The following is a 22,577-nucleotide window of genomic DNA, read 5'->3' on the forward strand; positions in this document are numbered from 1 at the left end:
GAGGCAGTGAAGTGAGCCGTGTCCCATTGTGGGACACTGATGCCGTGTGCAGGGCATGGCTGGAACGTCTCACCAAATCGTCTCATTAGACTCCTGATGGCCCTTTCTGGGGAGGGAGGTCATGGGCCCCATTGCATGGTTGAAGGAACAGAGCCTCACACAGGTGAAGCCACTTGCCCAAGGTCCTCAGTCCAAGCCCACAGTCCTTCCTGCCACCTGGTGCAGAGTGTGAGGCCAAGCAGCCCTAACTTTGCCTCCTGCATTTGCCCAGGGGTCCTCAACTGAGAGACGGGCAGGGACCTACTTCTAGGGCCCCAATGAGCTGGCAGATGTAAGATGCTTGGCCGTGGCGAGGGCTCCCAAAATGGTGGTTGCTGTTATCAGGGTTCACCTCCCTTTGGTTTTTCCGCCTTCATCTGGAAAGTGGGGCCGGTCTCCCCTGCTTGTAGGCTTTGCAGGGCTGCTGACGTGTTCTTGGATAGAAGGATGCTTTAGAGACTACCACGGGCCGCAGGTGTGGCCATTAATACGAGGCATTGGAAAAATTCTTTGCCAGACTCTAGGCTGCCCAGGAGCTGAGCGGTATAGAGGTTGAGAGCCTGGCAGCCTGGGTTCAAATCCAGACCCCACCACTTCCCAGCGGGGTGACCTCAGCTAAGTGACTTCTCTGGGCCTCAGTTTCTTCATCTGTAAAATGGTACTCTCATGAGGATTAGAGGAGTCAGATCATGTAAAGCACTTAGACCAATGTTTCCTACATAACAAGTGCCATATAAGAGCCATCATTTGGCTGGGCGAGGTGGCTCACACCTGTAATCCCAGCACTTTCGGAGGCGGAGGCGGGTGGATCACCTGAGATCAGGAGTTCGAGACCTGGCCAACATGGTGAATCCCCATCTCTACTAAAAATACAAAAAAAAAAAAAAAAATTAGCCAGGTGTGGTGGCACGCACTTGTAATCCCAGCTACTTGGGAGGCCAAGGCAGGAGAATTGCTTGAACCTGGGAGGTGGAGGTTGCAGTGAGCCAAGGTCACACCACTGCACTCCAGCCTGGCTGAGAAGAGTCAAACTCCATCTCAAAAAAAAAAAAAAGCCATCATTTTCTTAAGTGGCCCCTACTTTAGGCACTTAGGGGAGAGAGACCTGCGCCCCTGGATAAGCAGGGAGGATCCTACCATAGAAGGTTAACTTGAGTGAGGCCTTGAAGGGCATTCGGGGGTCAGAACATCAGGTGGGCTGTGTAACTGCATGTGTTTCTTAGTTTCTCTTCCCATAGTCTGAATTCCTGGAGGTGAGGTCATAAGTCATTGGTCTCTGCGTCTCTAGGGCTCAGTTTAATGACCCAACACACAGGAGGCTTTAATGCACATATGTTGAGTGAATTAATGAGTGAATGAATGATCAAATTCAGGAGCTACTGTGGGGGCCAGGTGCAGCTCCTTCAGGGCCAGCTGCCTGGGACGTAGGCACATGGGGTTGGGGGAGATGGGAGAAAAGAAAGGTGAGCTGAGGCCAGAGGTAAAGGACCTTCCAGGCAGGCAGAGGACCATGGGCAGTATCTTGCTGAGCTACAAGCTCAATGCTTCTATGCAGGGAGAGAACACACTGCCTTCTGTTTTTATATCCTCGTCTTCCATTAAGAGGGATTTAATTGCCTCAAAGCACGCCCACATCCACGATGTCACTGAGCTTCACACAACCCGATGAGGTAGCCGACTCCTGCTACTCTCAGAATCAAAGCCCAAAGTCTTAACCTGGCCTCAAAGCTGCCTCTCTGCCCATCTTGTCAACCTCATCTCATGCGACTCTTCCTTTCACCCACAAGATTCCAGGGACCTCATCCTTCTCTCCAGTCCTCCAATGCCCTGAGCCCTCCAATCCTCCAATGCCCTGAGTCCTCTCATCTCCCAATGCCCCAAACCCTCTAATCCTCCAATGCCGCAAGTCCTCCAATCTCCCAATACCCCAAACCTCTAATCCTCCAATGCCCTGAGTCCTCCCATCTCCCAATGCCCCAAACCCTCTAATCCTCCAATGCCCCAAGTCCTCCAATCTCCCAATGCCCCAAACCCTCCAATCCTCCAATGCCCTGAGTCCTCCAATCTCCCAATGCCCCGAGCCCTCCAACCCTCCAATGCCCCGAGCCCTCCAATCCTCCAACGCCCCGATCCCTCCAATCCTCCAATGCCCTGAGCCCTCCAATCCCCCAATGCCCCAAGTCCTCCAATTCTCCAATGCCCCAAACCCTCTAATCCTCTAATGCCCCAATCCCTCCAATCTCCCAAAGCCCCAAGCCCTCCATTCCCCCAGTGGCCCAAGCCATCCAATCCTCCAGTGCCCGAGCCTTCCAATTCCCCAGTGCCCCAACCCCTCCATTCCTCCAATGCCCCAAGCCTTCCAATCCCCCAATGCCCTGAGCCCTCCAATTCTCCAATCCTCTGATCTACCAACCCCTCCATTCCTCCAATGCCCCAAGCCTTCCAATCCCCCCAATGCCCTGAGCCCTCCAATTCTCCAATCCTCCGATCTACCAACCCCTCCATTCCTCCAATGTCCCAAGCCTTCTTGTACACCAAACTCTTCAAACATGCTGGTCCTTCTGCCTGGAACTCTTCCATGCTTTCTTTGCCTCCCCAGCTCCTAGGATCCTTCAGGTCTCAGCCTATATGTCACACCTCAGGGACACCTCCCTGGACCCCTTTGCCATCTATAAGTTATATACTTCCATCTGGCTTCTCTCCAAACACCCTCTTATTTTCCCTTGAGCTCTGACCCCAACTTCCAAACGTACAGTCACTTGTATAGTTATGCCTCTATTGGCCACTGCTCTGGAAGCTCCTCAAAGGAAGGAACAACATTGATTATATTCAACAGTGTCTACCCTGGTACCTGACTCATGACTGGCACTAAGTATTTTTACAGTGAACAAATGATTGATTACAAGACCACCAAGCCAGGCATGGCAGTACCAGCCAAGAACCTAGTCCCCTTGACAACCCATCTCCTGCTCTCTTCCACGACTTTCAGCTTCCCCTCATTTGGTTTCCTTAGATGCTCTCAAGGGAGGCAGTTTATGGAGGGGAATACATCTGATGGCCCCAACTCAACCCCTAGCATAGCTGGAGCCATCTCCAGGCAAGGGTATTCTCCACATTCGCTTCAGCTTCTTTATCTATCAAATGGAAAAACAGTTGTTACCTACCTGGGTAGGCATAAGGGTTGAACGAGGAAGGAAACTATGTGAAGGGCTGAATGGGGGCAGAGTCATGAAAAATGCCGGAGAAATGGAAGACCATGTGTTTGCCACTGGTGCCCTTGTCATGCACTGAAGCCCTTGCATGGAGAGGTAGTAGCACATGAGTGACAGAAAGTATGCCCTCTGGAAGCAGACTGAGCTGTGTTCAAATCCAGATCTGTCAGTTACTAGCCTTGTAACCTTCAGCAAATGATCTTGGCTCTCCAAGCCTCAGTGTTCCTATCAGTAAAAGGGGGATAATGAAAGTGGCCCCTCTTAGGGTTCTGGCCCAGGTGAGAGTTGGAAAAACATTAGCTGTTCTTTGTCATACATCTCTGTTTTTCAGCAGCAGGCATGTAACAGGCAGTCTGTGATGTTTGCTAAATGGGGAAGCGGTGGGCCCTGGGAGGGTGGGCAGCGGGGAACAGCTTCCATTAGGGGAGAGGGAGAGAAGGAAAGAGGTGATTCTAATCTCTTCTCCCTTCTAGAGCCAGGAGAGGCAAAGAGAGACAGAGAGAGGGGTCTGGGGACAAAGGACTAAAGATTAAGTGGCAAGGAGACTTTGGGAGGTGGCAGGGACAGTGATGGGAGGGTGAAGTAGAGCTTGTCTCCCCATCTGTGATCTAAGTCCACAGAGCCTAGGAGGGTGAAGGGGAATTACACAACTGAGCTGTGACCAGTTACCAGGGGAGACAAGGACCCATTGTGGACCTGCCCCTAACCTAGGAAGACCATGTTATGGAACACAGTCGTCTTCCCCAATGCCTGTCGTCCTCATTGGATCCAGAAGCTAGAATGCAAGAGCGATATGATTTGGGTCTCCCCCAAGCTCCTCGACCCTTCCTCAGACGTTTATTAAGGATGCCCTTGGGCCAGGAGCTGGTAACTGTAGGAATGCTGTAAGTTGAGTGTGTTGGCAGTTGAGGGGCAGCACAGAAACACAGAAATGTCTCTATGTCCCCGTTCCCCATCCAGTACTTAGCATCGGCGAAGGAGGCTTCTGGGAAGGCCAGGTCAAAGGTCGTGTTGGCTGGTTCCCCTCCGACTGCCTGGAAGAAGTGGCAAATCGCTCTCAGGAGAGCAAGCAAGGTAATGCGGAACCCCCAGCAGTGTTCAATGGACCCTAGGATTCCCATGTCTACTCCTTTCCCTTCCTAATGGGGTTGGGGTACTGGGAGGTAGATGGGAAGACTTGGGCCAGGACCTCTAGGGTTGGGCTTGTGGTTTCCAAAACAAGAGTCCAAGGTTGTCTGTTGTCGCCCTGCAGAAAGCCGCAGTGACAAGGCAAAGAGACTCTTCCGGCATTATACCGTGGGCTCCTACGACAGCTTTGATGCCCCAAGGTAAATGTCCTTACACCCTCGGGCCACCCCCCTCACCCCAAGTTCCCTTCACAATGTACGCCTTTAAATATTTCCATCACCTCTAAGCCCCCTTTCTAATCTGTTCCTTCTAAAGTTTGATCCAGGGGTGGGAGAAGCCAGAATTAGCTTCAGACAGCACAGCCCAACCCCAAACCATCTTCGGCAGCCACTAAGACTGCCCGGCTCTGGGGTAGCCAGAGACAACGGGGTGGTCAGGGCAGGGTGGGGATGCCTGAGGGGGCCAGGGCGCTCTTATGTCTGGTTGGCTGGAGGCCCTTGTCTCCTTCATGTGCCCCATCTCTGTGCAGTCATGTGCAGTGGGAATGTGTGTGTCCCGTGCACCGGTGTGGGGAGGGTGCAGTCAGGGCTGGGTGGGATTGGGCTGAGGAGAGGGGTGCACTGACACCTTTCCCCTCCCTGGCTGCTGGCTGACTTGCTTCGGAAGCTTAATGGATGGGATTGGCCCAGGGAGGTGAGAGGCGAGGGGCAGGGAGGGGATGGGGTCAGGAGGGGAAGGACGGGGTGCCTGGGGGGCGTGTGAACGTGTGTGTGCACGACCAGAGCTGAGGTTTCCCGGTGTGCGAATGTGTGTCTCTGTAGGTGTGCATGACATGCATCTGTGTGCATGTGTGGCCTGGATGTACCTGTACCTATGCCCGGGGCTGGAGGGTCTGCCCTGCTCTGTATATACCGGTGCCTTTGTGGCTATGATTACTGTGGGGCTGGCTCTGCACATCTGTGCTTCTCTGAATGTGTGGGCAAGCACTGCAGGGCATGTCAGTGAGTCTGCTCACACACGTGGACAGGTGGGTCTCTGCACACATCTGTCCCTCTCTGTGCATGTCACTGTGCGTGTGTACTCGCACATTAACGTGTGTGCATGCATGTGCGTCTGTCTGATTGATCTGAGATTCAGGACCTGGGATGCTGGGGGAGGGAAGGGCAGAGGAGGGGAGGATTCCAGGGCTTGGGCCTCCAGAAGGACAGGGCTGTGGGGGAGGGAGGGTCAAAATTTGGTGTCTAAAATATGACACTCTCCTCCACTGCTCCCCCCAATCCAGGGAAGGGTCCCCTTGTGCGTAGCATCCTTCCATTAAATGTGTCCAAACCTACGTGTCTGTGTTCTGGCCAGTGGGGATGGGTCGGGGATGGCGGGGACAGATAAATGGCAAGATGGGGAGAGAGGGTGGGGCTGGGGTGCCACCCTGCGCCCCGAGTGTCTGAGGCGCTTGACCGTTGTGCGTGTTTGCCTGGCACGTCTCCGGCTCTGGGCACCGGGTGAGTATTGGGGTACACCCCCCACACCCCGAGCTTCTATGTCAGCCTCTGCTTCTTGTCTACCAGTGTCTCTCTGGGTCTCTCCCTGGCCTCCGTCTGTGGGGGTCACTTGCCCTACTAGCTGAATGCGGGTGGTCCCCGTCACCCTCAGCTTCCTCCTTCTACTCTGTCTTGTCAATGGACTTCCTCCCCTACTCCTCCGTGCCTCTCGCTGGCTCCCACGTGCTGCTCTGTGTGTGGTGCGTCTGAGCTTCCCCTCCTCCTGCCTCCCCGCTGTTCCCGGACCCTGTCTGCGCTGGCCTGGCCTGTGCCGTGTGGTGCGCCCTGCAGCCAGGGCCCAACCCCAGCTTCCCTGCCGGAGCTGGGCGGTCCTTCCGTATGTCTCCCCTCCTGGCGTGTGCCGCCCCCTCCTCGCGCTGGCTCGGGGTCCACGCTTTCTCAGGGAGCTGTGATGGTGTGTTCGCCCCTCCGCCTGGGCTTCTCTGGTGGGGGAGGGGTGTTGCTCATGGCCTTGGGGCCCAGTCTGAATGTCCTGGCCTTTCTTGCCGACCGTGTCGAGGTGCGTTGCGTGTTGGTCTGTGGTGGTGGGCTGCTTGTCCCCTCCTGGGGCCTCTCTCACCCGCGGTGTCCCTGCCGGGGAAGCGGGGCTCCGTCCGCGCGTCCGTGCACGCGGCTGCGAGGCATCTTGTGTGATGTTGTGCCTCCCTCTCCCCGCGCTCTCTCGCTCTGCACCTGCGCGGGAGGGCTCTGGAGGGGGGAGGGGGATTAAGGGGGGGCTCAGACCGGAAGTGCCTCCCCTTCTCCTCCCCCCTCCAAGCCTCGCCCCTCCCCCTTCTCCCGCCAAGGGGGCCCCCGCGTTCCCCTCCCGGCCCCCTCCCCCCTGCCCGGCCCCCTCCGCCGCCCGGCGCAGGACGCCAAGGGGTTAAGCCTCGCGCCCGTCGCCCGCCTCCGGAGCTGTCCGCGGTGCTGAAGCCGGCGCCGTCCGCGGTCCTCGCGCTACCGCCGCGGCCCGACCCCGCGCCCCGCGCCCCCGCGCCCCCGCGCCCCCCGGCATGTGAGCCCCCGGCCCTGCCCTCCCTCCCGCGGGGGGGGGTGCGCGCCCCCTCCCCCTCCCCCCTCCCGGCGCGGGTCAGCATGAGGCGGGGCCTGGGGGCCCGGACACGGGGGTTCGGCCGAGCGGGTACGGGGACGCGGCGGCGGCGGCGGCGGCGGGGGCGGCCGGCACCGGGACCCGGGCCGGGGCTGGGGCCGCGGCGGCGATGGCTTTGTCTGCGGTCGGCGGCGGGGGTCTCGGGGGCGGCCCCGGTGGGAGCTCCCTGCCGCAGCCGCCCCCCGCGCTGTCCTCCAGCTGGCCAGCCCTGGGGCCCCGGCGGCGCAGCGTCTGGTACATCTACAGGTAACGGAGCGCGCCGCCCCCTGCTTTGCGGGCCGGCCGGCAGGCCCTGGCCCGTGGTGGCGACCCTCCCCCGCCGCTAACCCCCAGCCCCAGGGCCTTTCCCCTTCCCCCAACCCGCCCCTTCCCCTCCGCTCCTCTTCCCTAACCTTCTCTCAGCCCGAAATCCCTTTCAGGCCCCTGGTCTCAACCCTTCTCCTCTCCATCTTCCTCCCTGGACCCCTCTCCCCGACCCTCCCCCCTAATACGCACTCGTCAGCCCTGGGAATCTTCTCCTCCACCCACTCACAGGCCCTTCCAGGCACCCCTGTGCTCTTCCCCCAAGACCTTCCTCCCAGCAGGCCCGGTAAACCGATCCCCCTCCAGGATTTGGAGCCCACTCGCCTTTCTGCCGCCCTTAGCGCCCCCATTCCCCGGAGCCCTCCCTGTGGGGAGCCACCGTGGCTTACCCGCATCCGCCTACATCCCAGGCCCCTGTACCTCTGATCCCCACATCCCCACACCTCTTCACGGTGTTGGCAAGTCCCCCCATTCATACCCCTCTCTCCCATTCACAGTCATCCCCCCTCCATCACACACGCATCCCGCCCCCGGCTTCCCCTCCCCTCCTCTTTTTCCGCTGCGTGTCACTGTGCGACGGTGCGTGTGTCAGTGTGGCTGTGTCGATGTGCGTGTGTGTGACTGCCTGCAGCCGCGTGCGTGTGTGTGCGTGTGTGTGTGTGTGAGTGACAGAAAGAAATGGAGAGATGGTGGGCTCCCAGCCCACCCCCCAACTGTGTTCATCTGTGTGTCCCTGTGTGACAGCGTCTGTCTCTGTATGACTTGGAGAGACAGCGAGGCTGTCTGGGACTGTGTGTGTGTGTGTGTGTGTGTGTGTGTGTGTGTGTGTGGTGTGTGCTGGAGTGGGTCTGTCCCGGAGACTGCGGCTGTGCTTCCCAACACCCACCCTCCGGGGCCTGGCCTGCCCCTCCCCCACAGGTCCCTACTTCAACGGTCCATCCTGTGTCTCTGTCCCCATGTGCTCCTCCCCCCTGCCCCCTTGCCCCCGGGGCTCTGTGCATGTCAGGGGCACTTGAGTCACTGGCTCTGCCCTCTGCCCATGTAGGGCACGTGTGCTGAGCCCCGGCTGAGCTGCATGGGGAGCCGCATCCGCTTGTGTGTGCCACTTCTCAGCATGGGGAGGGGGGCTGGCGTCCCTGTATGGGGGCTCTGGGCAGGCCGTGGACACGGGTACATGGGGAGGGGCTGAGTGCGGGGTTGGGGGTGCGCTGTGCACAGCAGCAGGCTCTGGGCTGGCGGCCCCTGGGTGTGTGAGAGGGACGTTGGGGTGGGGAGGGGAGTGCAGGCGGCTGCAGTGCCCCTGTGTGTGGGATCCAGTGAACAGGAGCTGGCTGCTGAGCTCCGGAGGCCGCTCAGGGTCGCTGAGGGATGGCCTGGGGAAAAGCATTGTGTGAGCTCCTGCAGGGCAGGTAGTCAGCCAGAGGGAGCCTGAATGGGGTGCTGCAGGGGCAGCCAAGATGGGGGGCAAGGGGGAGGGACTAGAGGGGTCTGGGTAGGAAGTGCAAGGTTGAGAATGGAACAGGGGAGAGTGGGGATACTGAAGTGGGGGAGGGGTGGAGGCTGGAGCACAGAGGGTGAGCACAGAGGGTTCGGATCAGAGAAATGGGGTGGGGAGGGAATTCAGGGAATGTGGGGAGGATTTGGGGGTGGGGATTTGGGCAGTAGGGGGAGAATACCAAGAGGACGCAGGGAATGTAAATGAAACACAGCTGCCAGTAAACGCAGGCGGGAGGGCATGTGGTGAAGTGAGTCGAGGGGGCAGAAATAGGAAGAGGCTTCCACGGATGCAAAAGCGGGTACCTGGGAAGTATGAAAGGGACCAAAGGTGCTTTAGGGCAGCCAGTGAGATTACTTACGGAGGTGCAAGAGGGTGTGGGAAGGGTGAGGCCAAAGGACGAGGGAGAGGTCGCAGAGGTCTGAGGAGGATGTTTTGGGGGAAAGGAGGGTAGGGTGTGTCAGGGGACATGAGAAATGGGGGGATGGCTCCATGGGATGTGAGGAGGGCTTGTGGGAGTCAGGGATGAGGGGGGTGGGTTAGGGCGATGTGGAACCTCAACATGACGTGGAGGAGTAGGGAGTGAGGTGCAGAGAGGAGGGTTACACAGGAGTTGGGGAGAGGGAGTTTAGAGGTACATGGAGCTGTGGGAGCAAGAGAGCAGCTGGGAAGTCCAAAGAGACTGTGGTGGGATGAGGGCAACACCACGTACGTCCTAGCTGGGGATTGGGTGAGGGAGTCGTGGAGCAGAGAGGGGAATGGAGCATGTGTAGGACAGGGGGTGGTTGAGAAGCAGGAACAGGGTGGGTCTGGATGTGGTTGGACCCCCCTCCCTGCCTCAGATCACCACTGGTATATATATATATAGGTTACCTCTGGTGAATTCAAATCTTGGCTTTGACATTTTTCTAGCTGGTGTCATCTTGAGCAAGTTATTTCTCTGTGCCTCAGTTTCCCCATTTATAAAATGAGAAGAATAACAGTCAACCCTTCCCTGGGTTGTTGTGAGGACTAACTGAATACATAAATGGAAATATATAAATGCAAAGTGCTTGGAATCGTGGCTGGCGTTCAGTAATAATTCGATAAGTGTTCCTCATTGTCACGGTGTTACTGCCACACCCTGGGATAAACTCCAGGTGCTGCAGGGCCGAGCTCAGGGTGGATTCCGAGCAGACAGATATACGTGCTCAAGGTATTTCGGTGCTGTGGAGTGGAGGGTATTACCACTGCAGTTACCCGAGTATTCTCTTGGGTATTGTTGAAGAGTGATACTCACTGTGTGACCTTGGACAAGTTACTTAACCTTTCTGTGCCTCTGTTTCCTCACCTATAAGTGAAACTAGGGCTGGGTGTGGCAACTCATGCCTGTAATCCCAACACTTTGGGAGGCTGAGGTGGGAGGACTGTTTAAGTCTAGGAGTTCAAGACCAGCGTGGGAAAGATAGTGAGACCCCATCTCCACCAAAAAAGAAATTTTTTTTAATTAGCTGGCCATGGTGGCAAGCACCTATAGTCCTAGGTACTTGGGAGGCTGAAGCTGGAAGATCCTTTGAGCTCAGGAGTTTGAGGCTGCAGTGAGCTATAATTGTGCCACCGCACTCCAGCCTGGGCAAGAGAGTGAGACTGTGTCTCAAAAAATATGAATAAATACATAGATAAAGTGGAATTGGTACTTATCCCTGCCCCAGAGGCTGGTTATGAGAAGACAATTGAATGATCTATCTGTGAAGGGGGGCTTCAGATACTGCCCAGCCAATGGCAAGTACTCCTTCTTGGCATATTGACATGGGAGTTTTATTGACCATATTGGCTGACATTTGGGGAAGGCTTATGTATGGGGTATGAGGCTGATGAGGGGGCAAGAGAGGGATTCCAGAGGGCAGGGAGAAAGACGGAGGAAGGGAGGGATTTGTGGCATGAGTGAAAGAAAGTGAGGTTGCCTCCAGTGAGGAAGGGTGCTGCTGGCTGCTGGGGTCCTTGGAGACCTGGAAGAGATACAGGAGGAAGAGTAAGAAGGTGAGAATGAGGACATTACAGAATGCATGGTTAGAAACAGGCAGCTGTGACCTCTGAGCCAATTTCTGTGTCCAGTTTCCCCATCCACTCGCCGTTCCGGCCTTCTCAGCCCCTTTCCTCCCTTCCCCTCTCCCTTTTCCTACCCTTATTCACCCCTTTCAGCCCCTTCCCTCCTTCTCTGCCAACACCTCTCTATCCAGGGGAGGAAGACATGGTGGGTGTGGTGTGGATGAGTTTACTGGACTGTGATGAACTTTGAGCAAGGACTGTTGCCGGAGTATGTACATGTGAACATGCGTGGTGTTAGGTGCACTGAGGCGCCACAGGGAGGGTGGTGGCAGGAAGGGAGGACACGTGCACATCCAGAACCCTGTCGCCACGGTGCAAATGTATGGATTTTTACAAGGGGAGCCATGGGGGTCCTGGGAGCATACAGGGGTGCCTGTGGGGGTGGTACCTAAATACAGTGGAGCACAGTAAGTATTATTGGCGTTTGCTGGGATGTATGTGTTCAGAGGGTGTATTATGGGAATACACTGAGATCCGAGTGAGGGCGAGTTATTATTGGAACATACTGGGATGTGTGGGGGTTGCCAAAACATACTGGAGTATTCGAGGAGGGCTGTTTTGCTGAATTTGTGGGGGCAGGTAATTGGGGAGCATGCTTGGCTATGATTGGAGTGTATTAGGGCCACATGGATGTTACTGGGATCTGGGTATTATTGGAATACACTGGGATTGTGAGGGTGGGAGGTGCTACAAGTGTGCCCTGGGACAGGCTTTAGACAGTGCTGAAGGAAGCTGGGAACAGCAGAGTGCGCGTTCCAGTGACTCCTGGGTGTTCTTGGGTATTCTGAACGCAGTGGGGTTGCAGCCAGGGTGTCTGAGTATTCCTGCTGTAGACTGGGGTGTCGGATCCTCTGGAAATGGAATGGATGTGTATTCCTGAGGTGTACAGTGGTCATGTCAGGAGGTTGGGGCTGTTTGAGTGAGTGTTGAGATCCATGAACTGTATCTGAGTTTCATTGACATCTCCTGGGTACGTGCGCCTTACCCAAATGTGCTGGTGGTATTTGATGGCTTCACTGGAAACTACCACCCATATTCATGGGTGCTTTGCATTTTACTATAATAGAATATGCTGACTGCATGCAGTAGCTCCATCTGAGATGCACCAGGGAATACAGAAGACAGTGCTGTCCACGGGGAGCTTTGCAGCAATGGAAATGTTCTATATCTGTACTGTCCAATGTGGTGGCCACCAGCCACGTGCAGCTTCTGCACACTTGGAAATATGGCCACTGTGACTGAGGAATTGAATTTTTCCATTTGATTTTGATTCGCTTTCATAAAAACAGCCACATGCACCTAGTGGCCACCATACTGGGCAGTGCAGAATTAGCAATTTTACCCTGCGTGGGGTCCTTGGGAGGTGACATATATATAAAGGAATTTTGAGGGGTATCATCAAAGCACATGAGTCCTCTTGACTTAACACCCTGACCTAAGGACATCGAGCAGATCGTATTGAGCACCTACTATGTGCCAGGCACTGTGCAAAATACTAAATGTGTATTACCCCCACTGGATTCCCACCTCAACCCCATCAGGTGGGATCTGTGATAGCCCCCCATTATAGATGAAGGAACTGAGGCACAAAAGGTTAAAGTTGTGGGCTCAAGGTCACAGGCAGGAAGTGACTAGCAGGGACCCAAGCCTGGCTGTCTGGTAATCTGGAAGCTCTTCTCCCCATCCTCCCCACTGTGCCTGGTGCTGAATGGATGGGTGGATGGATGCATGGATGGATGAATGAGGAGAGAGGGAGTGGGAGAGAGAGCATGCCGACTCCGAGGGGGAAGCCCATCAGGGCTGCTGCTAGCATACGCACACAGAGTGGGTGACAGAGATCCTAGGAGATGCAATTAATGGCCCTGGAGCAGAGGTTCGGGTCTCTGGGTTGCCGGGTGAGGGACAGGCTCTGTGTCTCATGATCTCTTCTCCACTCCCCCCACCACCCCCCCATTTATCCTGCCTCCCTGCCAGCGATTACATCATTAAGGAGAAGACAGTCTTGCTGCAGAAGAAGGACAGTGAGGGGTTTGGGTTCGTGCTCCGGGGGGCCAAGGGTGAGTGCCAGCCGGGGAGGGGATGGGAGAAGGGCTCTGTGACCCCAGAAGCAGGGCTGGAAAGGGGGGCTGGAAAGGGGAAGGGACCCCAGCCCGCCCACCACCCCACCCCGGCCGGGGTGCTGGTCCCTCAGCTGCGGTGAGGCCTCCGTGACTTGGGTCTGAGCCCCATCCCCTGCTCGGCCTCTCCACCCCCTCCCCTCCGACCCCGCCGGCTCCTCCCTGTCTGCAGCGCAGACCCCCATCGAGGAGTTCACCCCTACCCCGGCCTTCCCGGCGCTGCAGTACCTGGAGTCCGTGGACGAGGGTGGCGTGGCATGGCGAGCTGGACTGCGAATGGGAGACTTCCTCATCGAGGTAAGTCCAGGCCCCCTCTCTTCCCTGGGACCCTGTGACAAGTTCCCAGACCCCCTCATGATCCATACCAGGATCTGGCTGCCCAGTTTTATTCTCCTTTGGCACCAGGATTCCCAGCCCCCTGCCCACCCTCCAGCCAGCCTCTGCTTTCCCCAGTGATTCCATCCAAAGGCCTCTGAGGCATCTCAAAAGAGTGACCCAGAGCTGTCCCTAACACACGCACAATACGGGGGGATGGCCAGGCACAGTGGCTCATGCCTGTGATCCCAGTGCTTTGGGAAGCTGAAGCAGGTGGATTACTCGAACTCAGGAGTTTGAGACCAGCCTGGGCAACATAGCAAGACCCTGTCTCTTAAAAAAAATTAGCCGGTGCTGTGTGCCTGAGGTCCCAGCTACTCAGGAGGCTGAGGTGGGAGGATTGCTTGAGCCCAGGAAGTCGAGGGTGCAGTGAGCCATGATTGTGCCACTGCACTCCAATCTGGGTGACAGAGAGAGACCCTGTCTTTTAAAAATAAAAGTAAATAAATAAATAAATAAATAAATAAATAAATACTGGGGACAAGGAGGGAGGGGGAAGTGAATAGGGTAGGCTGAGCCTCTTCCCCAACCCTGGGGCCAGGGAGGGTGGGAAAGGGGGCTTGCCCAGGGAGGTGGTGGTACGAAGGGTCAGAGGGAGGGGAACGTGGCCCAGAGGGCCATGGACAGGGCAGCGCAGGAGGCATCCTCCTTGGGGTCTCTGAAGCTGCAAGCACCCCTCCCCTTGTCTACTCTGTGTGATCTGGGGGTGTCTGTGCCACAGGTGAACGGGCAGAATGTGGTGAAGGTCGGCCACCGACAGGTGGTGAACATGATCCGCCAAGGGGGCAACACGCTGATGGTGAAGGTGGTGATGGTCACCAGGCACCCGGACATGGATGAGGCAGTGCACAAGAAAGGTGCTCCTGCGGCCACTCTCGCAGCCACCCCACTGCCACCAGGCTCAGCCCTGCGAGAGCCCCAGGGCTGGTTGCTGCTGCCCAAGGCCTTCCCTTCCCTAGCACTGCTTCTCCATGACCCTTGTGGGGAGAAACTGAGGCAGGGAGGGCTCAGCACGCTGGCACTGGCTATTCTCTGAGCCCTGGGAGCCCTGTGGTGGTAGAGGGTGGTGGGGGCGTCTCCCCCATGATACTGATGCCTCCCCTCATCACCTTTTCAGCACCCCAGCAGGCCAAGCGGCTGCCACCCCCAACCATCTCCCTGCGTTCCAAATCTATGACCTCAGAGCTGGAGGAGATGGGTGAGCCTGCGGGGCTGCTGAGGCCAGGGGGCTAGGGGGGAGAGGGGAAGGAGGGCTGGACCATCCCTTGAGTTCGTTAGTGTTGTTAGTGACCAGGGGTCCTTGTCCTCATCCTGTCCCCAGTCCATGGGTCGGACTCTGGCCTGTGTGTGTGTCTCTGGGAAGGGGTGTCTGAGAGACGACTTTCCACTGTGCTCTTGTATCTGTTTCTCTGTTGGGGTCTCTCTAAGGGTCTGTATGTACCCTCTCTGCGGGTCTCTCTGTCTCCTTCTTTCTGTCCCTCCTCACCCCCAAGCCCCATTCAACATCTCTCCCTCCACCAGCTACCCCCCAACCCCCAATAACAGAGAAAAGCGAGCCCCTCCCTCCAGACGAGGCCGAGTGGACCTGGGGGTCCCATTTCCCCTGACAGGGGGCTGGTCGGACAGCTGACCGCCCCCACCCCGGGGCTCCGAGGGAGGTGGGCTTCCAGAGAGGGGGCCCCTCGCCTTCCCCTGACGTCCTAACTCTTGGCTCCTCTACTGCCTCTCCCCCGGGCTAGTCTCCCCCTGGAAGAAGAAGAGTGGTGAGTGGGCACAGGACTGGCGGGAGGGCCCCCGTCTCCCGACCCCGCCGGCGGACTCGCCCCTCCCTGACCCCGGCCCCTCACTGCCCCTCTCGCGCATGCGCGCGCCCGCTGGCCACGCCCACTGGCCCGCACCTGCTGGCCACGCCTACAGGCCGAGCCCGCTCCGCCCCGCCCCCGGGGGCTCCCTGGGCTTCATCCGTGTTCTTTGCCCACAGAGTACGAGCAGCAGCCGGCGCCGGTGCCCAGCATGGAGAAAAAGCGGACCGTGTATCAGATGGCTCTCAGTAAGACAGCCCAGCCCTGCCCCTCGGGCTGCCGGGCCCCAGCCCCGGCATCCGCTGCATCCCCATCCCACCATGAACCCCACGGCGCCCCTCGCCTTCCTGCCCCAGAGAGGCCGGGATCCCACCTCCCCTCCCTCCACCCGCCCTCTCCCGATGGCTGCCCCGTTCCCTGCCCGCACCCCTTCGCACCCTGGGTGCTGCCCACCGGGCTGGGAGATTGTGTCTCCAAGCGGGACTGCCCGTCCACCTGGACCCAGGCAGAGCTGCCCTTTCCTGGTTGATCCAAGTGCTGGATGAACTGCGGGCGGCAGCTCTGGTCTTTGCGGCCCGGGTCAAAGCAAACTTCATTTCATCGTCGTCCCACCTCTGTTCATCTCCCCCTAGACAAACTGGACGAAATCCTGGCCGCGGCTCAACAGACCATCAGTGCAAGCGAGAGCCCTGGGCCCGGTGGCCTCGCGTCCCTGGGCAAACACCGACCCAAAGGTTTCTTTGCCACTGAGGTAGGCGGCCTGGTGTGGGGAGGAACTGCCAGGGGGGAGGCGGTTCACACACCAACCTGGAGCCTTTCTCTTTCCAAAACCCTCCTGACGCCCCTGTGCTTTAGGCTGGTCCTGGAGGGGTGACATGCATCCTAGGGTTTCCTCCTTTCTCCCAACTTTGGGGACCTCCTTTCCTCCTTATCCCCTTTCCCTCAAATCCCATCTCTGTCCTTTTCTGTCTCTACTTTCCACCCTGCTATTATACTTGCGCTCTTGCCCCGCCTCTTTCTGTCCCTCTGCGTCCCATCTTAAGGGTTTCAGGGAAGGCAAAATGATGTCATGGATGGAGATTCCCCAGCATAATAATAGATACCCAACACGTAGTACGTATTAAAATATGAATGGTCATGTCTGTCGCCACTCTGTCTGCCTCTCCCCACAACCAGAGGCCAACCTGTAGGGGGTGTTGATAATTTGGGGGACACTGCATTTTATTTCATTTTTTTATTTTTATTTATTTATTTATTTTGAGACTAAGTCTCACTGTGTCGCCCAGGCTGGAGTGCAGTGGGGCAAGCTTGGCTCACTGCAACCTCTGCCCCCCGGGTTCAAGCGATTCTCCTGCCTCAGTCTCCTGAGTAGCTGGGATTACAGGTGTGTGCCACCATGCCTGGCTAAGTTTTGTATTTTTAATAGAGACAGGGTTTTGCCATCATGGCTAGGCTGGTCTCGAACTCCTGGCCTCAAGTGATCTGCCCGCCTCCGCCCTCCAAAATGCTGGGATTACAGGCGTGAGCCACCAGCCAGACGCCAAATTTTCTATGGATTATCTCATTCATTCCTTAGATTCATCCTGGGAGGTACACAAGGTTGTTAGCCCATTTACAGAGGGGGAAACTGAGGCTCAAGGAAGGAGGAGGGATTTTAACTCAGGCAGGCAGCCCTCTGAACCCATGGTCCTGCCACAGCCCTGGCTATCCTGGTAGGGTCCTGCTGGTCCCTTCCTGGATGTTGCCCCTACTCCACTGGGCTGTGTGCCTTCCCTCCAACACATCCCCCACTATGCCTGCCAGTGCCACCCCTCACCCTCCAACTGTCTCCTCCAGAGGCCACGCTCTGCCTTACTCCTCCCTTCCCGCTTCCTTCTTCTCTGCCCAGTCCCCATCCTCTGGCCACATCCACCACGTAGTGGTCAGGGGTCCATTTACTCTAGAGCTGGGTTCTTTGGCTTTTAGGGGGTCATGGATCTCTTTGGCAGGCTGCCATAGTCCTTCCCAGAATAATGTTTATAAATACATAACATAAAATAACAAAAGAGGCCAGTTACACTAAAATGTAGTTCTCAAAATATTTTTCAAAAGCAAAATTTGTGATATCATAATATCATCTTTTTTTGTCAACATGTTAGACATTGGCGGTGGATTTTAACAACTCTAATTTCAAAATCACGAGGAGCATAAACACTATTTTGGGAAATCTGCACCACTGTGATGGGATATGGAAATATCTGTGATTCCTACTGGGGATACAGGCATGGGTCTTGCTGAAACTAGCATGGTTTGGTGCTTACATATTTAATTGAGGAAAAGTTGAGTTTTTGTTGGAGGATGATGAAAATGAAGACAGGATTTTTTTCCTGTACAAGTGCACAGGCCCCTGAAGTCTATCCACAATCCCTCGTGCTCTGGAGGGGCTCGTACTTTTATAAAAATCAAGAGTAGGAGGCTGGGCGCGGTGGCTCATGCCTGTAATCCCAGCACTTTGGGAGGCTGAAGTGGGCTGATCACCTGAGGTCAGGAGTTCAAGACCAGCCTGGCCAACATGGAGAAACCCCATCTCTACTAAAAATACAAAAATTAGCCGGATGTGGTAGCATGTGCCTGTAATCCCAGCTATTCAGGAGGCTGAGGCGAGAGAATTGCTTGAACCCGCGAGGCGGAGGTTGCAGTAAGCCGAGATCGCGCCATTGCACTCCAGCCTGGGCGACAAAAGCGAAACTCTGTCTCAAAAAAAAACCCAAAAAACTTCTTCCTTATATGGAGTCCAAATCTACCTCCCCTGGGCTCTTACCTTTTTTGACACAATTTCCTCCTTCTGTGATCTTCTTCTATCTTCACTTGCCCTGCAGCAAACTTCTCATAATTCCTCAGCAAACTTCTTCACAACCAGCTTTAAGAAGGAAAGGGCAGTACCGAAACAGAAAGAAAGAGAGAGCATGCACGTGCCCATTTTACAGAAGATGAAACAGTCTTAGAGATTTGCATTCACTTGCCCGAGACCTTTCATCATGTGTGTATCTAATCAAGACAGAACCAAAGTCCAAGACCTCTTCCTCTCCGTCATGGTTTCTAACATCTGCACTGTTGACACAGTTGGCCCTCATGATTCCCAGATACTGTGTTTGCGAATTTGCCTACTCGCTGAAACTTATTAGAACCCCAGAATCAATAGGCGAAGGGTTTTTGTGATTATTCTCGGACAGGCACAAAGCAGAGAAAATCTTTAGTAGCCCTATGTGTGGGCTCCCAGACGAGGCTGAACGAGGGGGCCTTCTCATTCCAGCTCTTATACTGTGAACAAGTGTCTTTTCTCGGTCTATTTAGTGCCATGTGCTTTGCATCTTTGGGCCTTTTAGTGGCGATATCAGCATTTAAAAGGTCCCCCAAGCATGGTGCTGAAGAGCAGTCTGGTGTTCCTAAGTGCGAGAAGGCCGTGATGTGCCTGATGGAGAAAATACGTATGTTAGAGAAGCTTCATTCAGGCATGAGTTAGAGTGCTGGTGGCCAGGAGTTGGATGTGAATGAATCAACAACGTATATTAAATAAGGCATCCTTCAACAGAAACATGCATAAAACAAGGTTATGTATTGATTGGTTGAGGGAAATGTGTGGCAACCCCATATAACATAACAACCGCATATAGCCACAATTGCCTGTATTTGGAGCTGCGTAATTCTTTGTTGTGGAAGCCTGTCCCGTGCATTGTAGGATTTTAGCAGCATCCCTGGCCTCTACCGTCTGGATGCCAGCAGCAAATACTGCCCAATGTCCTCTGGGGTGCAAAACCACCTCTAATTGAGAACCACTGCCCTATATCATTCTAAGGTTAAAAGATTTTCAGGGCCAGGCGTAGCGGCTCACACCTATAATCCCAGCACTTTGGAAGGCCAAGGCTGGCTGATCCCTGGAGCTCAGTAGTTCAAGACCAGCATGGGCAACGTGGCAAAAAAACCCATCTCTACTAAAAACACAAAAATTAGTTGGGCAGATGTGGTGGCACGTACCTGTAGTCCTAGCTACTCCAGGAGCTGAAGAGGGAGGATCACCTGAGCCTCTGAGATTGAGGCTGCAGTAAGCCATGATTGTGCCACTGCACTCCAGCCTGGGTGACAGAGAGAGACCACCCTGTCTCTAAAAAACAAACAAACAAAAAAGATTAAAAAGATTTTCAGCCCCAGGATTATCCTAAGTGGACTTAGATTCAGGATGCTACCATCCATATTCACTCATTAAATTATTCAGTATTTATTGGAAGTCTAGGATGTACTCCCACTAATCCCATTTCTTAATGCCTCCCCCCAGTCTGTATTTTACACTCTCCTCCCTCTGAATTTCCCTCTCTGGGGGCTCTAAACATACCCCAGGTGTTTCTGTTTGTTCCTGATCCCCCAGAAACTCTATATTAACAGACAAATGGGGATTCAAATCCTGACTTCCTTGGACCACGTTACTTAATTTCTCTGCATCTCAGTTTTCTGTTCTTTAAATGGGGCTAAAGCCAACCTTGCCCAGTTCTTATGAGGATTCCATGAGGTTAACTGTAACACAGCAAACTCCCAACAGAAGGTAAACCCCTCAGGATAGAAAACAGGCCAGGCTGGGCCGGACACGGTGGCTCACACCTATAATCCCAGCACTTTGGGAGGCCAAGGCAGGCAGATCACAAAGTCAAGAGATCAAGACCATCCTGGCAAACATGGTGAAATCCCATCTCTACTAAAAATACAAAAATTAGCTGGGTGTGGTGGTGTGCACCTGTGGTCCCAGCTACTTGGGAGGCTGAGGCAGGAGAATCACTTGAACCCAGGAGATGGAGGTTACAGTGAGCCGAGATCATGCCACTGCACTCCAGCCTGGCAATAGAGTGAGACTCCATCTAAAAAAAAAAATAGAAAAAAGGAAAAGAAAATAGGCCAGGTACAGTGGTTCACACCTGTAATCCCAACACTTTGGGAGGCCAAGGCAGGAGGATCACTTGAGGCCAGGAGTTTGAGACCAGCCTGGGCAACATAGTGAGACCCTGTCTCTACAAAATATTTAAAAATTAGCCAGTCATGGTGTGTGCTGAGGTGGGAGGATCACTTGAGCAAGGGAGGTCAAAGCTGCAGTGAGCCATGCTTGCGCCACTGCGCTCCAGCCTGGGCAACAGACTGAGACCCTGTCTCAATAAATACATAAATTAATTAATTGAAATAAACTAGAAAGTCCACCATGACTCACCAGTGATCTCTGTGTATGCCTCCAGAGACCCCGCAACAGCAGAGACCCCACAATAGCATATCAGACTGAGTGTAAATCTCTCATAAACTAATTAGAGCAAGTCCTGTTTTCATTAATTCAACAAATACGCAGAGCTCCTGTGAAGTGCCAGGCAGTCACAGTGCTAGCTCTGCCCTGCATGAACCCAGCTACAGGACAGTCAAGAGCCTAACCCTCAGGGAACTCACTCTCTGAGTTCCAAAGACCCCCACCCCCAGAGGAGCCCAGACACCAGCCAGTAATAAAACCAGCTGCCCACCTGCCCCGGTCTCCTAGAAATGAAACTCACAAGCACTCACCTGAGTTCTGTGAGACCTCCTTTCCCTCTGTGTCCAGAGGACCCATAGTCATTTGCCCTGTACATCCCCCTCGCCTTTTCTTCTCTCACCTCTTGGATCTGTCTCTGGGCCTTCCCCCGGCCCCCCTCTCATGTTGGAGGCTCTCTCTGCCGCCTTCTGTGCTCCTTCCCAACTGCCATTTTTATCTTTCCCGCTCTCTGAGTCAATGGAGATGCCCCTTCATGAGGTTTCTGCATCTCGGTGGCCTCTCTCGACGTCTGGTCTTGTTCTCGGTGTCTCGATTTCCCATTCATTTCGGCCCCTCTCCCCTCTTCACTCTGCATCTTCCCTCTGATCTAGATGCAGTGGGGTGGGGGGTGCAGTACCCCCCGAGGCTTCTTGGGTCAGGTCTGCACAAAAGTGAACAAGAGCAAAGCATTGTATAAGATGCCACTATCAGCCAGGAGTGATGGCTCACGCCTGTAATCCCAGCACTTTGGGAGGCCAAGGCAGGTGGATCACCTGAGATCAGGAGTTTGAGACCAGCCTGGCCAACAAGGCGAAACCCCATCGCTACTAAAACTACAAAAATTTGCTGGGTGTGGTGGCGCACACCTGTTATTCCAGCTACTCGGGAGGATGAGACAGGAGAATCGCTTGAACCTGGGAGGTAGAGGTTGCAGTGAGCCAAGATTGCGGCACTGCACTCCAGCCTGGGTGACAGGGTGAGATTCTGTCTTGAAAAAAAAAAAAAAGATGCCACTATCTAAGGACTTGGAAACTGGGAGATTTCAACCCTCTCCAAAGATGCACTTTTGCATACAACCTAGAGGAGGTGGGGACAGTGGGGGCGCAGAGCCCGGCAGATCCACCCTAGGTCAGGGCACCTCTTGGGCTGTCTCCTCCTAGGTCTCTGCTGTCCATCCGCCCCTCGGTATGGCTTTGGCTTTCTCTGCTACTGTCTTTGTCACCCACCACTGATGCCCGAGGGCTCCCTCGTGCCCCCTCATCTCTCAGTCTGAGACGTCATCGCTCCCTCTCAGTTGCACTCCCCACTTCTGGGGTTCCCTCCTGGGGCTGCGCAGGCCCTCTCTGAGTCAGAGCTGCCCTCCCTCCTGCCTCTCTGGGCTCTTCCTGCTTCCCATCGCCCTCTCATTTCCCCTCTCATCTCTCAGTCCTTGTGTCTCCCCCTTCTAGGCCCCATCTCTGTCTGTCCCTCTTCCCCTCTCTCACTCTCCCCATCTTTCTCTTCCCATCCCTCCCTATTTCCCCGCCTCCCTCTCTCCCCTATCTGTCTTTGTCTCTTTGTCTCTGTCTGTCCATCTCTGTCTGTGTCTCCTTGTCTCCCTAGCTCTCTCTCTGTCTCTTCATCTCTGTCTCCCTATCTCTCCCTTTGTCTCTCTGTCTCTCTATCTCTGTCTCCCTATCTCTGCCTTTGTCTCTGTCTCTGTCTCTCCATCTCTGTCTCTCCCCATCTTTGCCTTTGTCTCTCTGTCTATTTCTCTATCTCTGTCTCTCTTTTTCTGTTTCTCTACCTCTGTCTCTGTGTCTCCTTGTCTCCCTCCCTCTGTCTCTGTCTATCTCTGTCCCCCCATCTCTGTCTCTTCAGTTGTCTTCCGTCCATTCTCTCCCCTATCCCCTCTCAGGGCTGCCTGCTTAGCAGGAGTTCCCCAGCCACTGGTCAGCCGCAGGACATGCGCTGCCATTGAGGCACCAGGCCACGAGGTGACGGAGAACTGGGCCTTTGGGCGACTGACTGAAGGGAGTCTGCCCGGCAGCCGGTGACGTCATGCAAGGCTGCGCACTCTGATTGGCTGCCCCT

At 55.3% G+C, this 22,577-nt stretch overlaps 1 protein-coding gene across 4 annotated transcripts in view; it reads left to right on the forward strand.

The window, feature by feature from the left end:
* Window positions 1–22,577, forward strand: part of SHANK1 (SH3 and multiple ankyrin repeat domains 1) — a 61,180-nt gene that overhangs the window by 18,114 nt on the left and 20,489 nt on the right. For 2 of the 4 annotated variants that reach the window (XM_055235999.2, XM_055235995.2), the window contains exons 13-22: window positions 4,212–4,325; window positions 4,504–4,579; window positions 5,046–5,072; window positions 12,889–12,971; window positions 13,204–13,328; window positions 14,128–14,263; window positions 14,524–14,604; window positions 15,146–15,169; window positions 15,388–15,456; window positions 15,841–15,959. In XM_055235999.2, coding sequence (XP_055091974.1) covers window positions 4,212–4,325; window positions 4,504–4,579; window positions 5,046–5,072; window positions 12,889–12,971; window positions 13,204–13,328; window positions 14,128–14,263; window positions 14,524–14,604; window positions 15,146–15,169; window positions 15,388–15,456; window positions 15,841–15,959 — 854 coding nt within the window. The remainder of the gene's footprint in view (window positions 1–4,211; window positions 4,326–4,503; window positions 4,580–5,045; window positions 5,073–12,888; window positions 12,972–13,203; window positions 13,329–14,127; window positions 14,264–14,523; window positions 14,605–15,145; window positions 15,170–15,387; window positions 15,457–15,840; window positions 15,960–22,577) is intronic. The other 2 variants (XM_055235997.2, XM_055235998.2) reach the window with 2 other exon arrangements.

Source organism: Symphalangus syndactylus, chromosome 13 (assembly GCF_028878055.3).
Source record: "Symphalangus syndactylus isolate Jambi chromosome 13, NHGRI_mSymSyn1-v2.1_pri, whole genome shotgun sequence".
Lineage (NCBI taxonomy): Eukaryota > Metazoa > Chordata > Mammalia > Primates > Hylobatidae > Symphalangus > Symphalangus syndactylus.